General features: G+C 59.8%; 1 protein-coding gene across 1 annotated transcript; it reads left to right on the forward strand.

Moving 5' to 3' along the window:
* Positions 1–19,418: 19,418 nt before the first annotated feature.
* Positions 19,419–22,473, forward strand: MRGPRG (MAS related GPR family member G). Its single transcript, XM_004759634.3, has 2 exons — positions 19,419–19,685; positions 21,239–22,473. The coding sequence occupies exon 2, from the start codon at positions 21,265–21,267 to the stop codon at positions 22,123–22,125; it is 861 nt and encodes a 286-aa protein (XP_004759691.1). The 5' UTR covers positions 19,419–19,685; positions 21,239–21,264; the 3' UTR covers positions 22,126–22,473.
* The last annotated feature ends 2,136 nt before the right edge of the window (positions 22,474–24,609 follow it).

The following is a 24,609-nucleotide window of genomic DNA, read 5'->3' on the forward strand; positions in this document are numbered from 1 at the left end:
GGGTACCAGACAACTAGGGACCAGGGCTATAGCCCTGAGATCACGGAAATGATTCATCTCATAGGATAACTCCCCTAAAATCATCGAGACATCAAGGTCACGGAAGCTATGTAAACACTAAGAAGCTTTTCCAGAGGCGGACACAGAAGCGTTCCTATTGTGTGCTTGTGCTTGTTTGTATGAAATGTCCAAAACAGGCCAATCGATCGAGACAGAAAAGAGATTCATGGATGCTTGAGGCTGACGGCAGGGAGAGACTGAGATTGGGGCTGACAGCTAACGGGTCCAGGTTTTTCTCCGGGGTGACACTCACGCTCCACGGATGGTGGTCTCTTCCACAGAACTCTGGGACTGCACCAGAAACCCCTGAACTGGACCCTCCCGATGGGTGAGTTATATGATATGGTAAATGCTATCTCAAGAAAGAGGTCACCAAAATATTAATCAAAGTCATTCAAGACGTGAATAGAATCAGACACAAAAATCATAGGATCATCTCAACAGATGATAAAATTTGATACAATTCAATCTCAGTGGATGATAAAAGCCCTCAGCAAACTTGATATCGAGTAGACCTTTCTTCATCTGATATGAAAACCCACAGCCATCATGCTTAATTGGAACCCTTTCTCCTTGGTGGGGCGCCTGGGTGGCTCACTGGGTGAAGCCTCTGCCTTCGGCTCAGGTCATGATCCCAGGGTCCTGGGATCGAGCACCGCACCGGGCTCTCTGCTCTGCGGGGAGCCTGCTTCCCCCACCCCCTTCCTGCCCCTTTGTCTACTTGTGATCTCTGTCAAAATTTTTTTTTAAATCTTTAAAATTTAAAAAAAACCTTTGCCCTTGAGTTTAGGATCAACACAAGGATGCCGCATTCTGCATTTCTTAGAAAGGCTGACAAGCACAGGAGAGAACAAGAAAGAGAGGCGTAAAGATGGTGCAGGATAAACCAACTCCTGACGTGCAGAAAACCCGACCCTACGTGCAAGAGCTCCAAACCTGGGCAAAGGATCTGTTATCGCGAACGTGTGGATGGAGCAAGGTCCCTGGATAGTCTCCATAGACAACCGCAACGTGAAGTTTAGAAGGAACTTTGTTTATAATACGAAGGAGTAAATTCTGAAACAATCCAAAACTTTGGGACAAACCCGTTGGAAGACTTGAAGGATCTCGACACCCAACCTACGAGACCTTGCTGTGGGAAAGCCCAGAAGAGCAGGGCGCCCAGAGGAGCACGCGGCCGCCAGGGATGGGGATAACCCGCAGGCGCCCGTGGGTTCTCCCTCCCCCCCATGGGGTCCTGCAGGCCCCACGGCGGGGTTCCGGATGGCTCTGTCCGGGGAGGGGGCCCGTCCTGAGGAGCTGCAGGTCTCAGTGTGGCCAAGGGGCCATTGTTCTCTGGTGGGCCTCTGTTCTCGGGTTTCTCCCATTCACAAGGAAGAAAAGGAAATGAAGCAGACAGAGAGCCCCGGGGGACGCTCCCCGAGGATGGGAGAAAGGGGGGATGGTCAGGGAAGTCTGCGGCCACGGGTTAGGACATTAAAAGGAAGCACAGAAAACTCCTTTTTTCACTGAGCTTGACATTAATGACCCCCAGAAGCTACTCGTGTACCATGTTCAGGGCTTTGTGATGTCAGAGAGGAAACACACCTGCCCAGACACACAGGTTTTGCCCTCCCAAGTTGGATGCTCCGGAAGGGGGCTCTGCGGGTGGGGGCGGGGGGAGGGCGGTGCCCCAGGGTGACCTGTCCTGACGGCTGATGATGGGTAAGCCAGACACAGCGGCTGGAGAATGAGAGCCGGCGGCAGAGACGGCTCGACCCTCAGGCCCCAGAGAATTTCCCGGGGGGACCGGGAGCCGCGGGAGGCCCAAAGAGATAGCGGTCTTCCCAGGGGGACCCCCGGCGGGTGTGACACAAGACGGGTCCTGGGTTCCTGGAAGGCTCCAAGCAGCGGAGCCAGAGGAGCGGCTCTCCCTGGTCCAGGCCCCAAACCCGGCAACCGCCACTGCCGCACCCTGTCCTCGCGCACAGAACCCCGGGGCCCAGCCGCTGTCAGTGTGGGTGCCGGAGCTGCAGGCTCCCGAAAGCGGCCCTTCCCTTAGGGCCATCCCCTCATGGGACGCTTCTTTGTTTCCACGTCCTTGGAATTCCCCCAAAGTTCCAGGAAACACAGCCGTGTACTTAAAAGGATGTTTCTCTTTTTTTTTTTTTTTTTTACCAAGAACTTTCCATTGTTTTACAACCAAAGCTTTTGTCCACACATCTGGCTCACCGGCTTATCGTTTCCAGAAGTGAGCGTCCGCCCCAGCGTCTGGGGGCACTTCAGAAACATCAGCCTGCCGTGTGAAGACCAGAGTCTGGAGGACACGCCACTTCTGGGGTCACATCCGTGGCCCATCCCCCCGCTGGCTTCTTGGGACACTGGAAAGCCACGGGGCTGAGGAGGGACATCAAACCAAGGTCCACCCCCCGCCCACTGTGTCTGAATGTCACACCAGGATGCAAAGGGGAAACGGCTCCTCAAGACCCGGGGATCCTTTTGTTGCTTGAAGACAATGTGGGCAGGAGCAGGTTCCCACAGCTGGCACAGAGACGCCACCATGAAGCGGAGGGTGTCTTCTCCCGGGTCCCCCTTGAGAGCAAACCCTGAGACAAGGAATTGGGCAGCAGCAGTTTATCTGGGAGGTGATCCCTGGTGAGTCAACAAGATGGCGGCATGGGGGAGGTTGAGTGGCCACCGTGTGGGCAGCTAGGACGGACCCACCAGAACCTTCGAAAGCCTCTCAGAGCTGTCGACCCCAGGCGGGACACAGAAGGGGACTTATTCACCAACTAACCGTCCGTCCCTGGAGCACCCCCTGCGGGGCGCTAACCCTCCCTAACCCCAGCACGAAGGCTGTCCACGTGTGCCCACGGGCTCCTTCCTGCTTCCCACGTCATGGTCTCAGAGAAGCACAAACAGGAGGCGGGGCAGCTGCCATAAAGGCTGAGTTTGCACCTGGGACCAGCTGTGACAGCAGGAAGATGGGGACATGAGAGGCGTCTGCGTCTGAGCCCATCCGCCCCTGCATTGGTCAGAGCCACCGGAACTCCACAGGAAGGGCGGCCGGAGCCAACCCTTCACAGAAGCAGCCAAAGGGACACCTGTCTGTTTGGCTGAACACTGTCCCCGGGGCTCAGGACCCGCTCCCCAAGGCCATAAAGAATATTCGTCATCTGCCGTCCACCACTCTGTGTGTCTCTGTCTAGTGGCTGCTTCCCCAGGAGGGTGACCCAAACCTTCTTCGTTGGGGAGTCTGAGCCCATCCTGACCCGTGACGGCTGCGTCTCCCAGCCACGCTATGTGCCACTGCCCGAGTCCACGTTCCTCCTTTCGCAGACCACGTGTCCTCCCACACAATGCGGACCCCATGCCCGTAGCCCTGTCCACCTGGCGAACGTCCCCTCCCGCTGGCCTTTGCGGGCACCCCCCCCCCGTAGGGCTATGCTGGGACAGCCGTTCATGCTGTGCTCGGACCAACACGTCAACCCGCCCACACGGGACCCACGTCGTCCCCTCCACGCTGTGGCCCCAGGGAACCGCCTTCAAGTCTTTAAGTGTGAGCTACCGTAAAGCCTTCCGTGACGTGGAGGTCTGACCCGCCTGATCCTAATTCCTGGACCCACTGGGCCTGCTCTTGCCCAACCCCCAAGCTGAGGACAGAGTGCTGCCTGCCTGGCTGACTTTAGGACTCGGGGAGTCTAGCAAACCCCAGGTCGGGTGGGCGGCCTCCGGCACGTGGTCACCTGCTAGCCTATGGCCAGGCTCTCAGCCGCTCTGAAGACCCAGGATACCCTGGGACCTGCTTTCCAAGCTTCAGTGATCCTGCCACGGAAGGCCGGTCCTCGCCCCGGAACCTCAGGGCTTCCCGAAGGAGCCCACAACGTCCTGCCCGGACCCACTGGCGGAAGGAAAGGAGAAATGGCAGGGTTCCCCGGCACCGCATCTTCGAGTGCACCCGGTCGGACCCTCTGAACAGTCAGGCTCCGGTCACTGGGCCACCGGCCGCTGAGGGCTCCTGCTGCCTGTGTCTTCAGCAGCCCTTGGACCGGGCACTTTGTTTCCAAAACACTGGAGTGGGCAACGCTCTCTCCCTGGGGCTGTGACTGTCAGTCACCAGGTTGTTAGTGGGGCTGAGCACCTTTCCACGCGCACAGACCCCCTGGGCGTCCTCTTCTGCGGACGCCTGGAGCACGCTGTCCCCGTCCCACTCCTGTCTCCCTCCTCTCTTTACGGGCTACTTGCAATCCCGTGAATGCAGTTACCGCACGTCGCGCGTCTCCCCTCCGACTGCGGCTTGACTCGTCGCTTCACCGGCGGATTTTGATAAGCAAAAGTGTAGATATTTCACAGAGCTGATAGCACCACTCTTTTCCTACATGTTGCCGTTTCCTTGGGGTCCGTGATCTCGCTGCCTGTCCTGAGGCCACAAGCATATCCTTCTGTATATTTTCTTCTAACAACGTTCAAGTTTCGTCCTTCATATTTAGGTCTCTTTGGAGCACGTATGGGGTGCGGTACAGATCAAGACCACTTTTCCCAAAGAGAGAACCGAGACTCCCACCAGGATTCCTTGGCTAGACCCTCTTCGGCCCACGGATCAGCCCGCCTACGCGCCGCACAGCACTGCTCCACGGGAGGGTCTGGTCCGCAGCTGTGGGCCCATCTTTTGTGTGTTTCTGCTGCAGCCGCACTTCGGACGGTTGCAGCCTTGGGCAGACTCTCGGAGGACCCACGGGTCCTGGATCTGAAGCCCCGGCTGGGCTCAGGTGGCCACATCTGGACAGGGACATACATGATATTGTCCCTTGGGCTAACGGTACCCCAAAAAACCCTCCCCCTGTAACTCCCACTGCCCCACGGAGACAGCTCGCCACCGTCCACTCGTGGGCAAGAGTGAAGAGTCAGGGCCCGTCCTCCAGTCCCAGTTTCTCGTTACTGTATCACAAATGTCCCTTAAAATGGCCCCAAACAATGGAGCCGTTTTGTTGTGTTCGTGGATTCTCTTGTCTAGGGAAACAGAGCCCAGGAGGGATGGCTGGTCTCTGATTCACCGTGTCCAGGGCCTCAGCTGGAAAGACCCACATGCTTTCTCACTGAACCCACCACAGCGGGAAGGGGCCCCCAACCAGGGCCCTGCTGTCACCTGGAAGCCTCTTCCCTCACTTCCCTGAAAGGCTCACCTCCGTGGGGCCCGTCGCCCAACATGCCCCCATGTGTCCTCTCCAGGCGGCTCAGTCTTCCCCACCGTGCGGAGCCTCAGGGAAGCTGAACGCCAGACACGGGCTCGGGCCTCCAAGCGCCGGTGTCCCCACAAACGAGGAGGAAGCTTCCTGCCCATCTTGCACCTGGTTTCCCATGTCCCGTGGTGCCACTTTGGCCGTGCCCCATTGGTCAAAGACACCTAGACTCAACGAAGGAGGCACATAGCGTCTCCCGCTAGGAGACCTGACAAAAACACTCAGAGCACATTTTAAAGCCCCGTGTCTGCTTGGGTTAGAAGTGGGTGCGGACAACTAACAAGGTAGTCTTCTACCCAGAAGCATGGGAGCCGGCCCTAGATCTGCCCTTCAGGGCGGCCCTCACCTTGTAGAATCGAAGAAACAAACTGTCTTCCCTCCCCCTATGGTGACTAAAAAGTAGAAAGAAGGAAAAAACAAACACGGGCCGTGGCGTTTTGTGTCTGTCCCGCAATCTTCCAAGAAAACCGAGCAAATGAATCAGACTTTCAGAGGAAAACATTTTCTGGCTATAAATCCAATGTAACCAGGCCGAGATCCTACATCTCGTGATGAGGTGACCACAAAAGGAGAAGTCACCAGCCTCTTGTTTCTTTCCATATGAAGCAATAGCCCCCGGCCCAGCGAGGCAACCCTGGGACAAACGTGCAGGCCTGGGCAGAAGAAAGGACACTCACCCGGGAGTGGGAGTCCCAGCAGCCGACGGGAAAGGGAGAGTCTCCGAGATTGTTCTTTGGAGAAGGGCAACAGCCAGGCTTGCGGCACTTGCATTTACGATTTAATATTCTAGCCCAGCTATGAGCCAAAGAACTCCCTGCCTGGGGAGAGCAAGTCCTGGGACTGGGAAGTTCGTACCAAGGGGACGCGTCGCCTGCAACACAGACGGGAGGTCCCGGTCATTTGGTTTTCGCGAGGCACGCGGTTCGATCAGGCCGCACTTGACTTTGCGGCTTCTGCGTCTGGGAAGGGTCACGGAAAAGCAGGACTTTCTCCCCCTGAGGGGAGAAGGAACCAGGCGACGTTCTTTGGAGATGGTGCCAGAAACAGAAGGTGGCACTTCAGGGAAGACAGTGCCTGGAGGCAGGACATGGGGGGGTCCAGAGTGGGGCCGCGCTGCCCCCCGGGCCACTCCCCGGCCTGGCCGGGCTGCTGCCCACGACGCCGGAGGGAGGGCGGAGGGTGCGGGGCAGAGCACAGCCCACAGTCAGCCCGCAGAGCCGCGTCGGTCGCCGCGTCCCACAGTCAGGAGTCACCCTTGGGAAGGGGGAGCGGGAGGGGGGACCCGCTATGGTATCCACGAGGTGGGGACCCAGCGTCCGGGCCAGTGTGCCCCCAAGAGCCTGCCGTCTCGGGGTCTGGCAGGATGGAAGTGTGCGGGGCAGAAACATGGTGGACAGATGGCGGGAAAGAAGCAGACCCACGGACGTCCGTGTCATTGGTCCTCCAACGCCAGCGGCACGCTCCTGAGACACCTTCTGCGCCGGTCACCGTTCCCGAAACACCGGGGCTGGCCTGGCCTTCGACAGCGTCTGGCGGCTCTAACACTGCTGGCGCCACCGTGAGGACAGCAGCTCTGTCCCCGCGGCGGGAGTCGCCGGGAGCCTCTCGGGGAGCCTCTCGGGGCCCAGCCGCAGCATCCCGGACCGTAGACACTCACTGCTTCTGCCTTCATCTTGGAGAAGCAAAAAGACAAATTTGCTTACTAAGTGGATGTGTCCGAGCTTTCCTGCCAGCCAGTGTCTAGCTGGTATAAATAGAGGAGCCGCGGGTCGGTCCCTCCCAAAGACGTGTTGACGATTTCAAACCCACAGGAGAATTAAAAAAACAGTACCAAGAACACCTGAATATCTTTTTCTCGACTGACCTACTGTTAAGGTTTTGCTCGCTCTCTCTTGCCCAAAACTTGGAGAATGAGTTGCAGACATCTTGACCCTTGACACAAATCCAAACGCTGCAGCGCAGGGCCCCCACCGCGGCCCTTCACCAAGACACAGCCGCCGGGCTACCGCACTCAGGGAAGTATTTCGTGCTGGGAAATTTGGGATCTAATTCCCCTTCGCTTAATTCTGGGCTGGCCCTCTGGCCAATAACCCCGAGTGAAGCGACATTCAGGACATCCGAGATGAAGTCCTGACAAGTCCTGAAGCTTCCCCTGGGTTCCGCAAAGCATCGCGCATTCTTGGGGCCCCCACTAGGCTGGGAGTGGCCATACTACAGATACTGCGGGAAGGGTCTCCTGTCCGCGGCCCCGCAGGCTCCCAGACAGACCGCATTAGCGTGAGAACAAACCCTCTGGCCCCATGGAGCTTTCGGATGACTCCAACCCCAGCGACCCATTGTCTACAATCGCAGAGAGACCCCAGGTGGGGCCACCAACTGGTCCTGCCAACTCACAGATGAGTCTAAGACTTAGGACGTTTGGAACACAGGGACACGGGGTAGAACATTTCCCAGTGGGTTCCAGAGATGGCTTGTGGAGGGTACGTGGCAGGCCCCGGAAGCTTGTCCCAAGAGCTGGCCTCTAGATGGACCACACCCTGTGGACATGACCGCGGGCAGGGCAGGCGGTGACCTGGAGGGTGACCTGTGGATCCTGTGGGTATGGGCATGGTCATGTCCGTGAACCCCCCGGTGAGCTCCCCAGTGAACCCACGTGTCCCTTGCAACAACGCCTTCCAGTCATTGCTTCCAGGGAAAGTGCAGGGGGTAGAGTGGTCATCTCCCCTAAAGATGTTCACATCCCCGATCCGCAGATATGCCCGCTGACCCCATAAAACCATGGCAAAATGGCTTGAACCACGATCACGAGGCATTAGGACGAGAAATCAAGAACAAAGGGAAAACTGGAAAAGGTCCATCTTGTGAACATTTAGAAACTCTATTAAACAGCTCTGGAATGATACAGGAAATAAAATCCACAATTTCAGAATTTCTAAAACACAATGATAATGATAGCAATTCGCCTGAGGATCCGTGAAACGCATTTAAAGCAAGGCGAACAAGAAAATCTGTCATTTTTAATACATCAGTGAAAAAAAAGTGAACTCAACCAAAAGACATAGGAAAAAGAGCAACAGGGGTACCTGGGTGGCTCAGTGGGTTAAAGCCTCTGCCTTCGGCTCAGGTCATGATCTCAGGGTCCTGGGATCCAGCCCCGCATCGGGCTCTCTGCTCAGCAGGAGTCTGCTTCCTCCTCTCTCTCTGCCTGCTTCTCTGCCTGCTTGTGATCGGTCTGTCAAATAAATAAATAAAATCTTTATTTAAAAAAAAAGGAGCAACAAAGGAAGGAACAAAATAACCATAAATAACAAAGGAAAGCACCCAAAACCAGAATGTGGTCTGCAGGGGCCCCTGGCCCCCTGCAGGAACCCCCAGGTCAGCCCTGTCCCGCTCTGTGCGCCATCCGCAGTGGGACAAGCTCAGGGGCCTCCCTGGTGAGGGGTGGGCACTGATTCCCCGCCACTGTCAACCTGAGCCCACGCACTCTCCCTGCACCCCTCCCCAGGGTGCAGGGCGAATCCCCCATCCTTCTGGCCCAGCTAAATCTGATACTGTCCCCTGCCCTCGGGCACTGACCACTGGGTCTTGGGCAGAGGCTGACACTGCCTTTAACTCCAGAGGGCATTGGCATAGAGGGGGCGACCTTCCAGCTGGAGCCACTGGCCAAGCAGGGAGCAGACCTTCCGGACTCCACCGGGCAAGGACAGTCTCCACGCCTCACCCCCCTGCCCTGCCTGCACCTGCTCTGACCTCAGCCAGGGTCCCGACACAGGCCAGGAGGGGAGGCAGCTCAGGGTCCAAGGAGGCCGGGCCCCAGGTCCAGAGTCAGTGCCCCGAGCCCCCACCACCAGGACCCCAGGAGACCCCGGAGCTGTCCTGGCCAGAACAGTGTTCCCGGGAACAGCACGTCCCTGGTCCCAGACTGATCAGGCAGCCAGTGGTTCCCAGGAAGGGTGTGGGACCCTGCTCCCCTCTCCGGGGGCCTGTGGGGAGGGCTGCTGGCCCCACGCCTACGTGTTTCAGGGCACGGGACAGCCTGTCCGCCAGGGGCCCGGGGAGCCGCCCACCATCCCCACCCTGCCCTGACTTGGATGCAAGTGTGACAGTTACTGTCCCTTGGGGGCGTGTCCTGGTCACGTGAGGCCAGATCATGGCTCAGCTATGTAATTATCTCAGAAGGGGGAAACAGCGAAAGTATTCAACCCCACAAGTGCACTGGACTTGTATCTGTTCTTCAGGAAAACGCACAGTTCTTCCAGAGGCCCCCACTCCTTCCTCTCCAAAACCTGCTCCCACCCACCCCTCCACGGGCGTCTGGGACGGGCCAGTGGACTGGGGCTGGTTCTCAGGGCTCTGGGGTCCCCCCCACCCACTCAGCCACCCCCCACCAACCCGCTCCGTGTGGCCATGATGGGGGCTGAGCTTGGTTCTTGTCACAAAGGGGTGTTTTTAGAGAAGACTTTTTCCTGCAAGCTGCTATAAACTTCAAATCTGAATCTGGGTCTAGACATAATGTTTTCTATTTCCCTTGGGTAACCATTCCAAGGAATGGGTTGTGGGTCACACAGTAAGTGTAGATTTAACTCCATAAAAAAAAAGTCAGTCTGACTTCCAGAAAGGCTAAGCCATCTGGGTCCCCACCAGCGGAGCAGGAGGGCCCCACCTCGCCACCAGGTCCCTCTGGTTCCGCCTCACCGTGGGCAGGTGACCCAAGCGTGTGGGCTGCAGTGTGTGTATGCACGATGCGGAGCCCCTCCCTGTCTGACTCTTCTATTTTCTCCTGAAAGGCGTCTGTTCAATCCTTGGCCCATTTCTTATCAAGCTGTCCGTGGTCCTCCTGTTGGGTTTAGGAGTTCTTGGTTCATCCCGGACACAAGTCCTCTTCCGGATGCAAGTACTGGGCCACCTCCTCTGTTGTGTCTCTCGAGGAACAAGAGATTCTCATTTTGAGGAGGTTCAACGTACCCATACGTTCCATCGTGGTTCGTGTTCTTGTATCACAAAGATCACCCAAGTTTTCTTCTAGAAGTATCACAGTTAGAGATTTTGTACACAGGTCGGGGACCCGTCTGGGTTAGTTTTTGCATCTATGGGGTCAGGGTTAAACTTGTTTCCCACATATGGACACGCTGTTGTCAGTAGGCATTCAAGTTATTCAACGGATCAAAACTCAGTTGGCCCCACGCATCTACGGATATATTTCCAGACTCTGTTGTGTTCCATTGATCTGCACGTCAGCTAGAGATCACTGCAACGTTCTAGTAAATCTTGGAACCCGGTGGGGGAATTCCTCCAACTCTGTTCTTTTCCAAAAATCGTTCAGGCTAATCTAGTTCCTTCCATCTGCCATAACTCCTCAGCAATATTTTGCGGGTTTTGGTGCATAGAGTTATACATATTTTGTTAAATTTATCCCTAAGTGGTTCATGGTTTTGATGCCATTATGAATGGTATTGTCATGTCTATGTCCACTTGCCATTGCCAGCATACAGAAATACAATTGATGTTGTATGTTGATCTTGTCTCCTGGGAACTTGGAAAACTAACTTGTGGGTTTTGACAGATGCTTTATACGCTCCTTGGGGTTTTCTATGTAAACAATCATGTTCTCTGTATGAGGTACTTTTATGTCCTGCTTTCCAATATGCATATCATTTCTTTTTCTTGCCTTATTACATTGGTAGGAACCTCTAGAGCAACAGTGAGTTGGAGGAGTTAGAGCAGACGTCCTTGTCTTATTCTCAGTTCTTGGGAGGCAGAATTTGGTCTTCCACTAACAGGGATGGGGGATTTTGAGTCTGAGTGAATCATCACGGTCTCAGACTCAGACAATCCTGCATCAAACTCTGGCTCAGGCCCTTCAACCTGTGTGAGTCAGGGCAGGCTGCCGTCTCACTCGGAGCTTCCTCACCCGATTAGAAAGATGATACTACCAGAATTAATGAAATAATAAACTGGAAATGGTTTGGAAAACAGAAAGCTCTTTATGAAGCGTAAAGCACCGCAAGCCTGTGCTTGACCCAATAGATCCCACTCTACATGGGTGATGGCTTTTAACGCCAGGAGATGCAGGGAAATTAGCACGTCATCAAAACTCCACCACGGTTCCCACAAAAATCAAGACTAAATGGCTTGAACCACGATTATGAGCCAATAAGGCTAGAAATTGGTCACAGAATGAAAAGAGGAAAAGGTTCTTCTCATGAGCATTTTAAAACTCTATTAAACAACTCTTCCTAAAAAGGAAAATAAAGGTCCGCATGGGTGGCCTATTCGGTTAAGCATCAACTCTTGATTTCGGCTTAGGTCGTGATCTCAGGGTCATGAGATTGAGCCCCTGCTGGGGCTCCACACTGGGCTGGGGGGGGGGGGTCTGCTTGAGATTCTCTCTCTCCCTCTGCTCTCTCTCCCTCTCTAAAACAAAATAATAAAATAAACATTTTTTTTTAAAAGGGAAAATAAAAACCAAAATTTCAGAATTTCTAAAAAACAATCAAGAAGGCGTTCCATGTGAGAACCTACGGAAGATTCCTAAAGCAGTACCAAGAGGGACATCTATAGTTTTTAATAGTCCGGTTAGTACAAAAAAAAATCAAAGAATGAAATAAATGACTTGAATTCTCCACTAAAAGAGACGGAACACAGATGGGAGCCTGAGTAACTCAGTTGGTTGAGCAACTGCCTTCGACTCAGGTCAGGATCCTGGAGTCCCAGATCGGGTCCTGCATCGGGCATCCTGCTTGGTGGGGAGTCTGCGTCTCCCTCTGACCCTCCCCCCTCTCGTGCTCTCTCTCTCTCTCTCATTCTCTCTCAGATAAATAAATAAAATCTTTTAAAAAGAGAAAGAGATAGAAAAGGAGACAGAATGCAGAATAATGACATGATCACAGGAGGCCACCACATGTATGAAAATGCCAGGAGAAAGCATACTGAGCAGCGGCCAAAGGTCTTCCAGATTGTGCTCAGAGCTGGGCGGAAGAGGTCTTGGAAGTTTTGGAAAGCCTCGAGGAGAGAAAGGAGTATTTGCTGAAGACAACAGAGGGAAGGAAAGGAAGAAACCTCTCCCCTTGTGGACAAGCCTCCCGTACCCGCTTCCAACCAGAAAAGAAAGGACCAGAAGCCACACTTTATTGGAGGGATGGGCAAGGGTGCTCTTGATCTAGGAACCCTGAGACCGCCTGCCGTGGGCCGTAGGCGGGGATATATATAAATGGAGCAGCCACTTTGGAGGGATTTCAGCAGTTTTGTTCAAAATCGAAGCATTTACAGAAGTATAGCTCTGGTGCACGTCCACGATGGAAGCTGATCACGCCGAGTCCTTCCCCGCGTGAGAGAGAAGGCGCCGGACTCCCACCGTCCTCTGTAGCGGCTTCACGGAAGCAAGCGGAGGAGGGTCCCCCTGGCTCCTGGTTTTCTGAAGGATGTTACAAATGGGTATTGAGTTGTTCAAATTCCTTTTCTGCATCTACTGAAATGATTGCATGATTCTTTCTCCTTGATTCTGCTGATCTGGCGAATTGCACTGATGGTTTGCGACGTCAGGCCAGCCCGGATTTCAAAGATCGACTCAAAGGGCTGAGATTCTGCCCCACGTCATAAGGGGCACTTTGAGCCCCTGCTCATGAAGGATGCTGGTCTTTATCCTCCGTGAGGTCTTTGTGTGGAGGAGGCCGTGCCTGCCTCCTAAAATGAGCTGAAATATTCCCTCCTCCCCCACTTTCTCGGGGTCTGTGCAGGGGTGCAGTATGGCCCCCGGTGTCCTGGGACCTCCCGGGGGCCACATTCAGTGCCAGCGGAAGTGAGGACCCACGTTATTTTCACCAGGAGAATTTCTCATCAGGATCAGGAACGGCTCGCTGGGTGTTGAAGAACCCCCCTCTGCCTCACGCAGACACAGTGTGGCTGGCGGCTTTGCTGCCGTCCTGCCCCTCTGCAGAGCCTCTCAGCACCACGGGGTCCCCAGGAGAGGGGCTGAGCCCTGTATGGGAACCACAGGGCTGGAGAGACCCCACCTGCCACTTTGGGGCTGGGAGCTTCCCCGTGGGTCCTGGGGATGACTTCTGGAGCACGCACGGCTCGGGTGGGGGTCTAGTCAGTGGACTTAGGAGCTCCCAAAACTCACGCGCAGCTCTCTTTCAGCCTGAGTGCTGGAGCCCCAGCCGGGTTTTCCTGAGTGGGAGGACATGTGTCACTGTCACATGTGTCACTGTCTCTGTCTCAGGTCTCTTCCCCGTCGGCTGGCACAGGCGGAGCCCCATGGAGCTCCAGGCTGCTGTTCAGATGCTCGAGTTTCAGCCTCACATACCCACATCCCAGCCCCACCACCTGCCCCTAAGTCCTGCCTTCCTGGGGCCTCATGGACTGAGGGGTACAGTGAAGGGCCCTCGACTCCCGCTGGGGCTTTGAGCCCAGCCCCCGCTGGACCCCGCTGGCCAGGAGATCCAGACTGGATCACGGGGAGGACTCAGGGTCCAGGAGCCACAGGGTAGCCCCACGGTCGCCTCTGCCAGAGGGTCAGTGACCCCCTGGGTGCCCACTCGTATCTCCACCCACAGACCCCAAGAGATTTTGCCCAAAGCTTGACCCCGCAGACCCCGGGCACGTGGCTGGCAGCCTTCCCTTTATCGGCCGATCATGTCGCCCCCGGGAGTTAAAGCAGGAAATACGATGTTGCGAACCCGCTGGTTACATCACTGAGCGAGGAGGTCCGTCCATCTAAAACGGGGTGCCCCGCCCCCAGTACCCATGCTGGCAGGCTTGCCTGTTTATTGTTTCTTTGTAGAGGACAAAACATCGGGGCAGAATTTGGGGCTCAGAGAGGAACCTCCAGAAGGCCCCGGGGCGGTCATTATGATCGGTCCAATGTTCAAGACTGTGAGACTCGATTCCCTGACAGATCTGCCGCTACAGCTCCACTCGTGCCTTGGGGCCGACCCCGCACCCCCATACACACCCTCATACACACACACACACACACACACACACACACACACACTTTCCAAGGCCAGGCCAATGCGAACTCCCCCCTCAGAGTCAATGACGAAGGGCCCTGGGTATGTGGAGAGCCCACTGAGGGGGACCCCTATGGTCCTGGCCTCATACCCAGAGCAGCGCCCCTTGGCCTGAAGCCCAGGCTGCAGGCAGGACAGCACCCCGAGACCTGAACGTGCTGATGCTCTGAATTGGGTCCAGCACCTCCCAAGCCAGCTTTACGATGTCCCCAGGACTCCACACCCAGGACTCGAGTCATGACCCAGGGATGGAGTCACCTGAGAGGGACCGGTTTCTCCTTCCCTAAGTGAGGATCATTCTGACTTCAGGCCCCTGGGCCTCGGAGCTGGAGGGACACTGCGCCTCAGCCGGGTTTGGGCCCGTCCAGTCAGGGTGAGGGCCCAGACGCCTGCCCGGCTGGGTGGACTCTGGAATCAGAGGTGCGGCCAACCTGGGCAGGCCCCACACAGGTGGGGCTGGGGCCACATCCCGCCAGCAGGGTGCCTTGCCCCCACCCTAGGCGTAGCGGGCAGGGCTGGGTCTAGGGGTCCGGGAGGCTGGAAGGCCCTGGGCTGGCCGGTTTCTCCCAGAGCAGACGGAGCAGACGGAGCCCCCAGCGGCCTGGGGCCTCCCACCTCCCGGGGCTGGACCTACCGAGTGTCCTCAGCTCCGCCTCCAGAGTGGGCATCAACCTCCCTCAGTTTGGGGAAACAGGATCCAGAAGAGGAAGTGGCCTCAAATTCTGCTTTCGGCCAAAGGGTGTAAACTTCCCGCAGGCAAGGGAGAGCCGCGGAGGAGAAGCACCGATGATCCCGCACTGGGCGTGTTACCCCAGGGGACCCTCGCCTCGCGCGGGAAAAGTGCTCCCGTCTTGTATGTGAGACCCTGGGCCGTCCAGAGCGGCTCAGTTACTGACGCTCGAGCCCAGCAAGAGAGGGGCAGATCCCAAAGTGACCCCTCTGCCCCACGCTGGCTGCCCCGAGTCCCTCCTGCCCTCACAGCCTGTTGCTTTCTCTGGGAAGCCCCAGGTCAGTGACCCTCTGGTCAGCCCTTCCTAGAGAGCCCACGCCCAGGATCCAGGGGCTTGGGGGGGGCCTAAATTCCTCCTCATCAGGCCCGTGAGCAGGGGTACCTCCCCGAGCAACCGCAGAACTGCGTGCCCTGGGGTCTCTATGGGCACTGGGCCCCACCCCACACCCCGGTCATGCGTGTAACAGCGGGTGTGTGGTCAGCTGTGAGGCGCTCTCCAGGCTGGGATCTGCCTGCTAGCCCTGCCCTGGGGTTCAAAGACCTCAGGACACCAGCATGGGGGGGGGGGCGACCTTCCAGCTGGAGCCACTGGCCAAGCAGGGAGCAGACCTTCCAGACTCCACCTGGCAAGGACAGTCTCCACGCGTCACCCCCCCTGCCCTGCCTGCACCTGCTCTGACCTCAGCAGAGCAGCATGTCCCTGGTCCCCCGATTGATCGGGCAGCCAGTGGTTCCCAGGAAGGGTGTGGGACCCTGCTCCCCTCTCCGGGGGCCTGTGGGGAGGGCTGCTGGCCCCACGCCTGCGTGTTTCAGGGCACGGGACAGCCTGTCAGCCAGGGGCCCGGGGAGCCGCCTGCCATCCCCACCCTGCCCCGACTTGGATGCAAGTGTGACAGTTACTGTCCCTTGGGGGCGTGTCCTGGTCACGTGAGGCCAGCTCATGGCTCAGCTATTTACTTATCTCAGAAGGGGAAAACAGCAAAAGTATTCAACCCCAAACACAGTCCACTGGACTTGTATCTGTTCTTCAGGAAAACGCACAGTTCTTCCAGAGGCCCCCACTCCTTCCTCTCCAAAACCTGCTCCCACCCACCCCTCCACGGGCATTGGGACGGACCAGTGGACTGGGGCTAGTTCTAGGGGCTCTGGGGCCCCCCGACCCACTCAGCCACCTCCCCGGACCCGCTCCGTGTGGCCATGATGGGGGCTGAGCTTGGTTCTTGTCACAAAGGGGTGTTTTGTTGTTTTTTTTTAAAAAAGATTTTATTTATTTATTTGACAGACAGAGATCACAAGTAGGCAGAGAGGCAGGCAGAGAGAGAGGAGGAAGCAGGCTCTCTGTTGAGCAGAGAGCCCGATGCAGGGCTCGATCCCAGGACCCTGAGATCATGACCTGAGCCGAAGGCAGCGGCTTAATCCACCGAGCCACCCAGGCGCCCCCACAGGGGTGTTTTTAGAGAAGACCCTCCCGACAAGTACAAGAGCTACAACAAAAGTCCCGGCCACCACGGGTCAGTCTTCGTGTCGGGCACAGGATCAGATGTGAAACACGCGTGACAGTGTGCCGACTTCACGAGGAAGCCGTGGAAAGCTGAGGTTTAGGAATGAACACCCCAGACCAGGATCCACGCTGGAGGCAGCGGAGCCAAGGACTGACCCGGGGGTCCGGTTCAGCCGAGGACTCAGCCGGCGGGGTCAGGGGGCTCTCCCAGCCCAGCAGGCTGCCCTACCCACGAGCCGGGGACAGGAAGAACAGAGCCCCTGACCTGTGTCCCTTCTGCCTTTATTATCCGTATTTCTGAAGCTCTGGCTTCTGGGGCCTCGGTGATCCTACAGGGACCGTCCCTCCCGGGCACAGGAACCATTGCCTTGGAGCTTGCTTTTCAAATGCAAACCAGCCCAGTGGCCCAGTGGCCCAGTGGCCCAGTGGCCCGCTATCTCCCGCCCTCGTCAAGCCGGCTGGTCTCAGACAGCAGGGACAGCCCCTGACTTACTCAGAGGGGCCCATCCTCAGCCCATTTGCCCGGCCTGGCCAAGTCCGACTAAAACCACAGGAAGGGCTCCTGCCCACACGTCCTCCTGCCTCGGCCGCTTCCCAGCTGTGGTCTCCAGTAGCCTGCCCTCCCCCGACGATCGCCCCCGACGCGCTGGCCTCAATGCCCACATGCCGACGCGGGCTGGCCAGTGGCCTGGGTGTGGTGCAGGGCGGCCCCGCTGCCAGGGAGTGGGGGCCCCTCCCTCTGTCCCCATCTGCCCCTGGGGGCCCTGGGCAATCTTGGCTCCCCACTCTGGCTCTCAGAGGTGCTGATTTTGTCCAGGGGCTCAGATGGTATGTCGGCTGTGGAATCCGTGTGAGAACAGGTTCACCCCACACCCCCCACCCGTTGCCTGTCCCTCGGTTTCTCCCGATGTGGGCTCCTCACTGACGTGTGCACTGACTCCTCCACGACATGTCCCTAACCTGTGACGTCCCCCTCACCTGTGGACTTGGGACCCGAGGGACCGAGGCACGCTGGCCTCCTGCCGCCTCGGAGCTGGGCTGGGCTTGAACCGGGTGACGCTGCCCATGGCGAAAGTCAAGAAGAGTCTCCTTCCGGCCACTTTACCCCACGGAGCCCCGCGTGGCACAGTCAGGCAGCGGCTGCGAAAGCAGCTCAGGAAAGACGTGTCTAAACATACGGCACGCGGCATTTCTGGCTTCGGCCCAGCCTCCGAGGGCCTAAGAACGCGGAGCCTTTCGGAACCGAGCGCCCTGTGTGCTCTGGGGGGGAGAGTTACACAACGTGGCCGCCGCCCCCACGAGGCCCACACTGCCCCAGACACGGAAGCCACACATCCTGGCCTCGGGGAGCCCGTCCGCAAGTCGGGGACCAGACGTGTTGGGGGTGGCTGCAGGGGTGACCCCCGGAGAGCGCGGACAGCAGAGCGGCCTCCCCTCCCTGTCCTGGGGCAGCCATGATGCAGGACCACGACAGAGGGGCACGACGGAGGGCCACGACAGCCGCCTGCGACAGAAGGGATGCTCTCCCAGTCTGGAAGCTGCAAGTCTGAACCCCGGTGTTCCCGGCTCGTGCTCCCTGCAGGGTCCCAGGGACGGTCCTTCCTGCCTCTTCTGCCCCTCCTGGGGCTCCAAGTGTCCCTGGGCTGTGGCCACGCTACCCTCCACCCTCCCCCAACAGCCTCTGCCTCCGTGGTCTTGTGGCTTTTTCTTTCCCTGTGTGCGTGTCTCCTCTCTCTGTTAAGGACACCTGTCCCTGGGTTTAGGGTCTGCCCAGGTAGTCCAGGATGCTCTCCTCTCAAAACCTTCACTCACTTCTGCCAGACCCTTTTCCTCCATAAGGCCGCCCTCCTAGCTTGCAGAGGCTGGCCACAGACGGTCTCCCAGGGCCCCGTGCAGCCCGCTGCAGGCGTCATGCCACTGTTCCTACTGCCACCAATGGAGAGCCTGGCAGGTGTGAGGATCCACTCATGGGGGGGGGACAGAAAACGCCAGGTAGGACCTCCCCCCAGGATCGGGATGGGATAGTCAGCATGGCTGGGCGATTGAGGCGTGCTGGGGACAGCTCCCCGGGAAAGCTGGCAGGGGCGGGGCGGAGGGAGCTTCTGGAGGCGCTGAGTGTCTGGAGGTCCTGAGGCTCCGGCATGTTGCAGGGGGAGCAGGCAGGGCAGGTACGGGTGTGTCCCTCAGAGGACACCAGGCCACCTGGCCTGCAGGCTGCACACACGGTTCGCATTTTTAGGCAAAGCGCAGGAAGACCGGGAGCTGGGAAGTCAGCAACCCTTGTCTGGGCTCGGGCAGGCCCCCTGTGTTAGGGGAATGAGCCCGAGGCCCCTGGGAACCACGGGGACACAGCATCTTTCCAGCACTTTCCAGCAGAGTGGGCAAGCTCGGGAGTCGCCAGCAACCACAGACAGAACACAGTCGCTGGAAGAGGAAATTCCTCATCGGGAACGTCTCAGGCTCTACGGCTCTGCAGAACACAACTTGGGAAAGTATTTTAGCCCCAAAACATCTGCTGACGGCTGGCACCCAGGGTCTGCGGCCCGCATATGGTGGGAAGGGGGGTCCTTGGGAAGGGGAACCGACCTCTGCGGACGGCCTGCAGCAACGCCCGCCAGTGACCCCTCACGAGACCCAGCCCCAAGCCAGGCGCTGAGCTCTACACCAAGAGCCAGTCCAAGAAGGGGGAAACTGAGGCATGGGGGTGGCAGGTCCTTCTTTCAAGGTCCAGGACATGCCCACAGCTCCTGCCTCCCATGCATCTCTGCCACAAACCAAAAGACCTCGGGAGGAAGCGCCGTGGAACCACCTAGAAGGCGTGGCCGGCCGAGCTGGACATGGGGTCTGTAGCCTGCCGCTTCCTCCCCTTCAAGCATCAGGTGGGCGTCAGGGGCGCTGGTATCCAGGATGGGCTGAGGAGGAAGGCTTGGGCCAGCCCACACTGCCTGGACATCTCTGAGCTCATCCCTGTGAACGGGCAGCACACTCCTCCCATTTCCAGGGAACTGGCCCGGACGCCTTCGGTCCAGCCCTCTAGGCCCCAGAGGACACGAGAGGATTTAGGGCGGGTGGTGAGTGCAGCGGCTCCAGCAGATCTCAGAGAGGCTCCCAACAGCAGGTGAGAAGGCTCGGTGCCCCTCCAGCCACGCACCTGCTCTGCCCAGGTGAGGAGACAGTCCTCCAAGGACGCTGGGGGACCGGCATGGGGACACGGGTCTGGGGAAGCAGACGGAGGTAGCTGGGGCTCTGGGTCCCCTTTTGGGTCAACGGGCAGGTGTACCTGTCCTGAGAGTCCAGACCCTGAGCCATCCCAGCACGTCCCCCTCCCCAGCGCAGCCTGGTCTCCCCACCGCTGGCTTCCAAGCCCAGAGTCCACTCAGTCCTCTTGGCATACACTAGGGACATCACAGCCCAGAAAGGAGAGGGCCAGCACAGTCACCTAGGACACCAAAGGCCGACCCAGCTCACTGGACCTGAGAATGAGCCGCCATGTGCCCTGATATGGGACAAGGCTCGAGGGGACAAAGGCGAGACCCCACGGGGGACAAGGGCGACCAAGAGAAGGATGCTTGGGGTGCCAGGCTGCGGAGCTCAGAGCAGGCGGAGGAAGGGGAGCCGAGAGAGCAGGTCCTTAGGGTAGATGGGACCTGGGGAGGTGGGGAGGGGGTCAGGGTACCCCAGCAGGACACAGCCCAGCAAAGGTGTGTGAGGGGTGTCAGGGGAGCCCTGTCTCTCGCCGTCCGCCATCTGTTTCCCTCTTCGTCTCTGACTCTTCCAGTGTCACCCGGTCTCTGTCCCCCTCCGCTGTCTCTGTCCTCCCCCCACTGCTCTCCGCACCCCACACCCCCTAACCTGGAGCCAGGGTCTTGCCAGCCTCTGAGGTGGCATCTCTGGGCTGAGAACAAGGCCCACTGTGGGTCTGGGAGGAGGGGTATAGGAGAGGGACAGGTTTCGAGAGACCCTCAGCTGCCCCAGGAGACGTCCCTGGGACCCATTCTCCCCCCCCCCCCGGAGACTGTCCCCAGCAGGGCACAGCCTGGACGGGGACAGAACTGTCAGCTGCTGGTGGCAAGCACTCCCGTTAGCTTCTCCCCAGAGGACCCAGGGCTCTGGAACCCGTCGCTGCAGTCAGAGCAGCCCGTCCCCAACGTCCCTACAGCAGGAGCGCTGGGAGGTTAACCTCTGCCTGGCGAGGCTGGGGTCTCCGCGGCCCTCTCACACCTCCCAGCCACCAGCTGCTCCCACCGCGGCACCTTCCTCCCCCTCTCGCCAGCGCAGGACAGTGTCCTTGGGCCTCAGAGCCTCTGGGGTGGGGGACTCAGCAGGAGTGGGGTCCAGGCCCTCCTGGTGGGAAGCCAGGTCCCAATGGAGGAGGCAGGAAGCCCCTGCATGGCAGAGCCTCACGGGGGTCCCTGTGCCTGCAGAGACCTGCCTGCCATTCGCAGACCTCGGCCACTGTGCAGGGCCCTAGAAATCTTAGGTGCCTTCCGTGGAGCACCCCCTTGCCAGGGAGAGGGCAGGGCCCGCACCCACTAGTCAACGCCCCTCCCGTACCCCACACTAGGCACAGCTTGTCACCCAATCTGAGGCCTGAAGTGTCAGGCCTGGGCCGGGGAGGGTGCCCCCCCCCGGGGCTGGAACACCACGACCTGGGGCCATGCCCCGCCCCCTACACCGGACCCCACTGCCAGCAGCACCGTCTGCTGCCTCCCCCCAGGGCCGCCCGCCGCCGAGCCAGCCGGGATGTTCGGGCTCTGGAGAACCATCAACAATGTGCTCTTCTACCTCACCCTGGCCGTGGGCCTCGCAGGCCTGCTGGGCAACGGGCTGGTCCTCTGGCACCTGGGCCTGCACATCAAGAAGGGCCCCTTGTCCCTGTACCTGCTCCACCTGGCGGCCACTGACTTCCTGTTCCTCGGCTGCCAGGTGGGCCTCTCCGCGGCCCAGGCCGCCCTGGGCACCCAGGACAGCCTCTACTTTGTGGTCCCCTTCCTGGGCTTCTCCGCGGGCCTCTGGCTGCTGGCGGCCTTCAGCGCTGAGCGCTGCCTCTCCCACCTCTTCCCGGCCTGCTACCGGGGCCGCCGGCCCAGGCACACCTCCGCCGTGGTCTGCGGCCTCATCTGGGCCCTGACGCCGCCCGCCGTGCTGCTGCCAGCCCACGCCTGCGGCCTGCTGGGGGGCCGCACGCGCCCGGGGACCTGCCTGCGGTACCACGCGGCCAGCGTCACGTGGCTGCTGTCCCTGGTGTGCGGGGCCTGCGGGGCCGGCCTGGTGCTCTTCGTCTGGGGGGGCTGCTGCTCCCAGCGCCCGCGGCCCCAGTTCTTCGGGGTCACGCTGGGCTCCGTGCTCCTGCTCCTGCTCTGCGGCCTGCCCCTGGTCTTCTGCTGGAGCCTGAGGCCGCTGCTCGGCTTCCTGCTGCCGCTCTTCCTCCCGCTGGCCACGCTGCTGGCCTGCGTCCACGGCAGCGCCAGGCCGCTCCTCCACTTCATGGCCGGCCGCCAGCCAGGCCCCCGGCAGCCCCTGCGGGCCGTGCTCCAGCGAGCCCTGGGGGAGCAGGCCCCGCTGGAGGCCAGGGGGCTGTCCCTGCCCATGGGCCTCCTGTAGCTGCCGGCCCGGGCGGACCCTTCCTGGGGGACCCCGCGGCAGCCCCGGCTCAGCGGCCCAGGGGACCGCCGGCTGAGGACAGGGCCAGGGCGGTGGTCCTGAGCCCTGCAGTCCCCGGAGCCTGAGGAGGTCCAGGAGCCCGGGGGTGGGGAAGGACCCAGGGGCGCGGAGCAGCGCATCCCCAGGCAGAGCCCCCGCCCTGCCCCAGCTCAGGCCGCAGGCGCCAACGCGCACCTGGAAAAGCAGGGCTGACAGGGATGCTGGACCGGGCTGGACGGATGGGAGCGCAGGGGATGGCGACTCTTCCAACGCGAGAGGGGCATGGAACCCGGCCGCGCCCCCGCCCCCCGCCCCACGCCCCCCGCCCCCCGCCCTCGGCGGCCGCGTCCCGGCGCCCCCCCAACCCCGACGGCCGCGCCCCGGCGCCCCAGCAGTTCCTCGCCGGCCGCCCGCCGCACCTTGGGGCATCCTCACCAAGTGCGGCTCGCGGGGCTGTGTGTGGGGGTGGCTCGCTGCAGGGGGCGGGCACAGCCGCGGGGGCGGGGAGGGGGCGGGCACAGCGGCGGGGGGCGGGGCTCGCTGCAGGGGGCGGGCACAGCCGCGGGGGGCGGGGCTCGCTGCAGGGGGCGGGCACAGCCGCGGGGTGGGCGGGGCTCGCTATAGGGGCGGGCACAGTCTCGGTTGGGGGCGGGGCTAGCCTCCCGGCCCCGCCCCCGGGCGAGCGTCCCGGGCACCCCGCCGCGCTCAGGCTGCTGGGGCCGGAGACCCCCACCCTCATCCTCCGCACCTCCCCGGAGTCCTGCGCTCTTCCTCTCTTCGCCCCATCCCTGCCCGCTCCCTGCAGACCCTCCCCTGCGCGCCTCGCCCTGGGGCTTTCCTCGAGAAGGAAGTGAGAGAGAGAGAGAGAGGGACCGGGAGGGACAGGGAGGGACCGGGAGGGACAGGGAGGGGGAGGGAGGGACAGGGACAGGGACAAGGGCGGACGGGGCGGGGGGGGGGGGGGGGGGGGGGGGGAGGGGCATGCAGCCAAGCTTTCTAGCTTTCAAAGTGCAAATCATTTTGTGGATTTTCGGACATTGAAGAAGGTAGCTCACGGCCACGGCCCAGCATTCAAGCCCCGCGGGAGATGCCGAAACTCCGGAGTCAGAGGGAGGCGCGCTGGGTGCCCGCCCTTCGGCTCTGTGTAACCCGGAGGAGGACACTGCCCCCACCCCAACTCTGAGCCTGTCACAACGAAGCCTTTTACGAGCCCAGGAGGTTTGTTGGAGAAAGTGGTCGGTGCGTCTCCCCGGCAGCGCCCCGCGGCTCCCTGCGGGAAGGTCAGGCCGTTAAGAAGTGGAGAGAAGGAGGCGTCCGCACCCACAACCCGGAGTCACCTGCTTCTGCACGTTTTCCATGCAGGGGGCGCAGGGTGCTGCACGGGACTGCTCTGGCCGCACCAAGCCCCTCACCCCGGCCGGCCCGGTCTCCCCGGGCCACGCAGGCCAGGAGAGGGCGGCGAGAACTCGGTCTGATGATGTGCGCCCAGGAGCAAACCCAAGATCAAATTCTTGAGATTATTTCGGTGCAAAACGATTTTATTTAAAGCACAGGAAGTGGACCCGTGGGCAGGAGGAGGGGCCCTGGGGCTGGGAGGGCTGGTGATCTTGTACTTTCAGGTTTGGGGGGGGGTGGCAGAATAAAGGATGATTCCCAAAGCATCTTCGTATGTTAAAGACCCCCGGATCCCGGAGGGCTATTGTCAGGCTAAGATGACTTTTGCCAGTAGTGTTAGTGGCCGGGGCTGGGGTTCCGAGGAAGGTGGCTCTGCCTGTCTCGCGCACTTGTCAGTGGACTGCAGGATGTAAGGACGTTTGATTTTACCTGCACTTCTTCACCGTTGTTCTCGTCCAGTCTAAAGGCCGTCCTGAGGCTCTGGGAGTGTAGTGTAGGGAAAGGGCCCTGAGCCTCGAGAGGTCAGGGAGGCTGCTTTGGGGGTGGGATGCGGTGGGGGGCGAGGGGCTGCCCATTCTTGTGACGTTTCTTGCCAGACCGCAAAGAGGGGTGTGGCCTCTTTCTTGGAAGGTCTAGGAATGGGATGAGGGTTAGGGGAGCACTTTCGGAGCTGGGGTGCCCCAGGATCAGCCCCATCCTCCCAGCCCTAGAAAATAGCGGTGAGCCCCCTGTGGGGCCCTCCATCTGTCTGCTGGCAGGAACAGGTGGGGACAGGAGGAGACAGGCCGCTAGCAGTGTCTAGGGCTCGTGATAAACAGCCCCGTCTAGACGGATGAGGAGGGCAGGGGCTTCTGGCCAGGAACCCGCTGCTGCATTGTGGGGACACCAGCCTGAGTGCAAACAAGCCAGTGAGCGTCCTCGGTCCTGGAGGGACGGGGCTGTCACTGTGCTGGCTCCCGTCCTGCGGCACCTCTCTAGCTAGGTGACCTCCAGCAAGTCTCCTGACAGCCCAGAGGCCCGGTCCGCATAGGGGGCAGGGCAGTGTCTCCT

Source organism: Mustela putorius, unplaced genomic scaffold, assembly GCF_011764305.1.
Source record: "Mustela putorius furo isolate JIRA1106 unplaced genomic scaffold, ASM1176430v1.1 tig00000127_pilon_pilon_pilon, whole genome shotgun sequence".
NCBI classification, from domain to species: domain Eukaryota; kingdom Metazoa; phylum Chordata; class Mammalia; order Carnivora; family Mustelidae; genus Mustela; species Mustela putorius.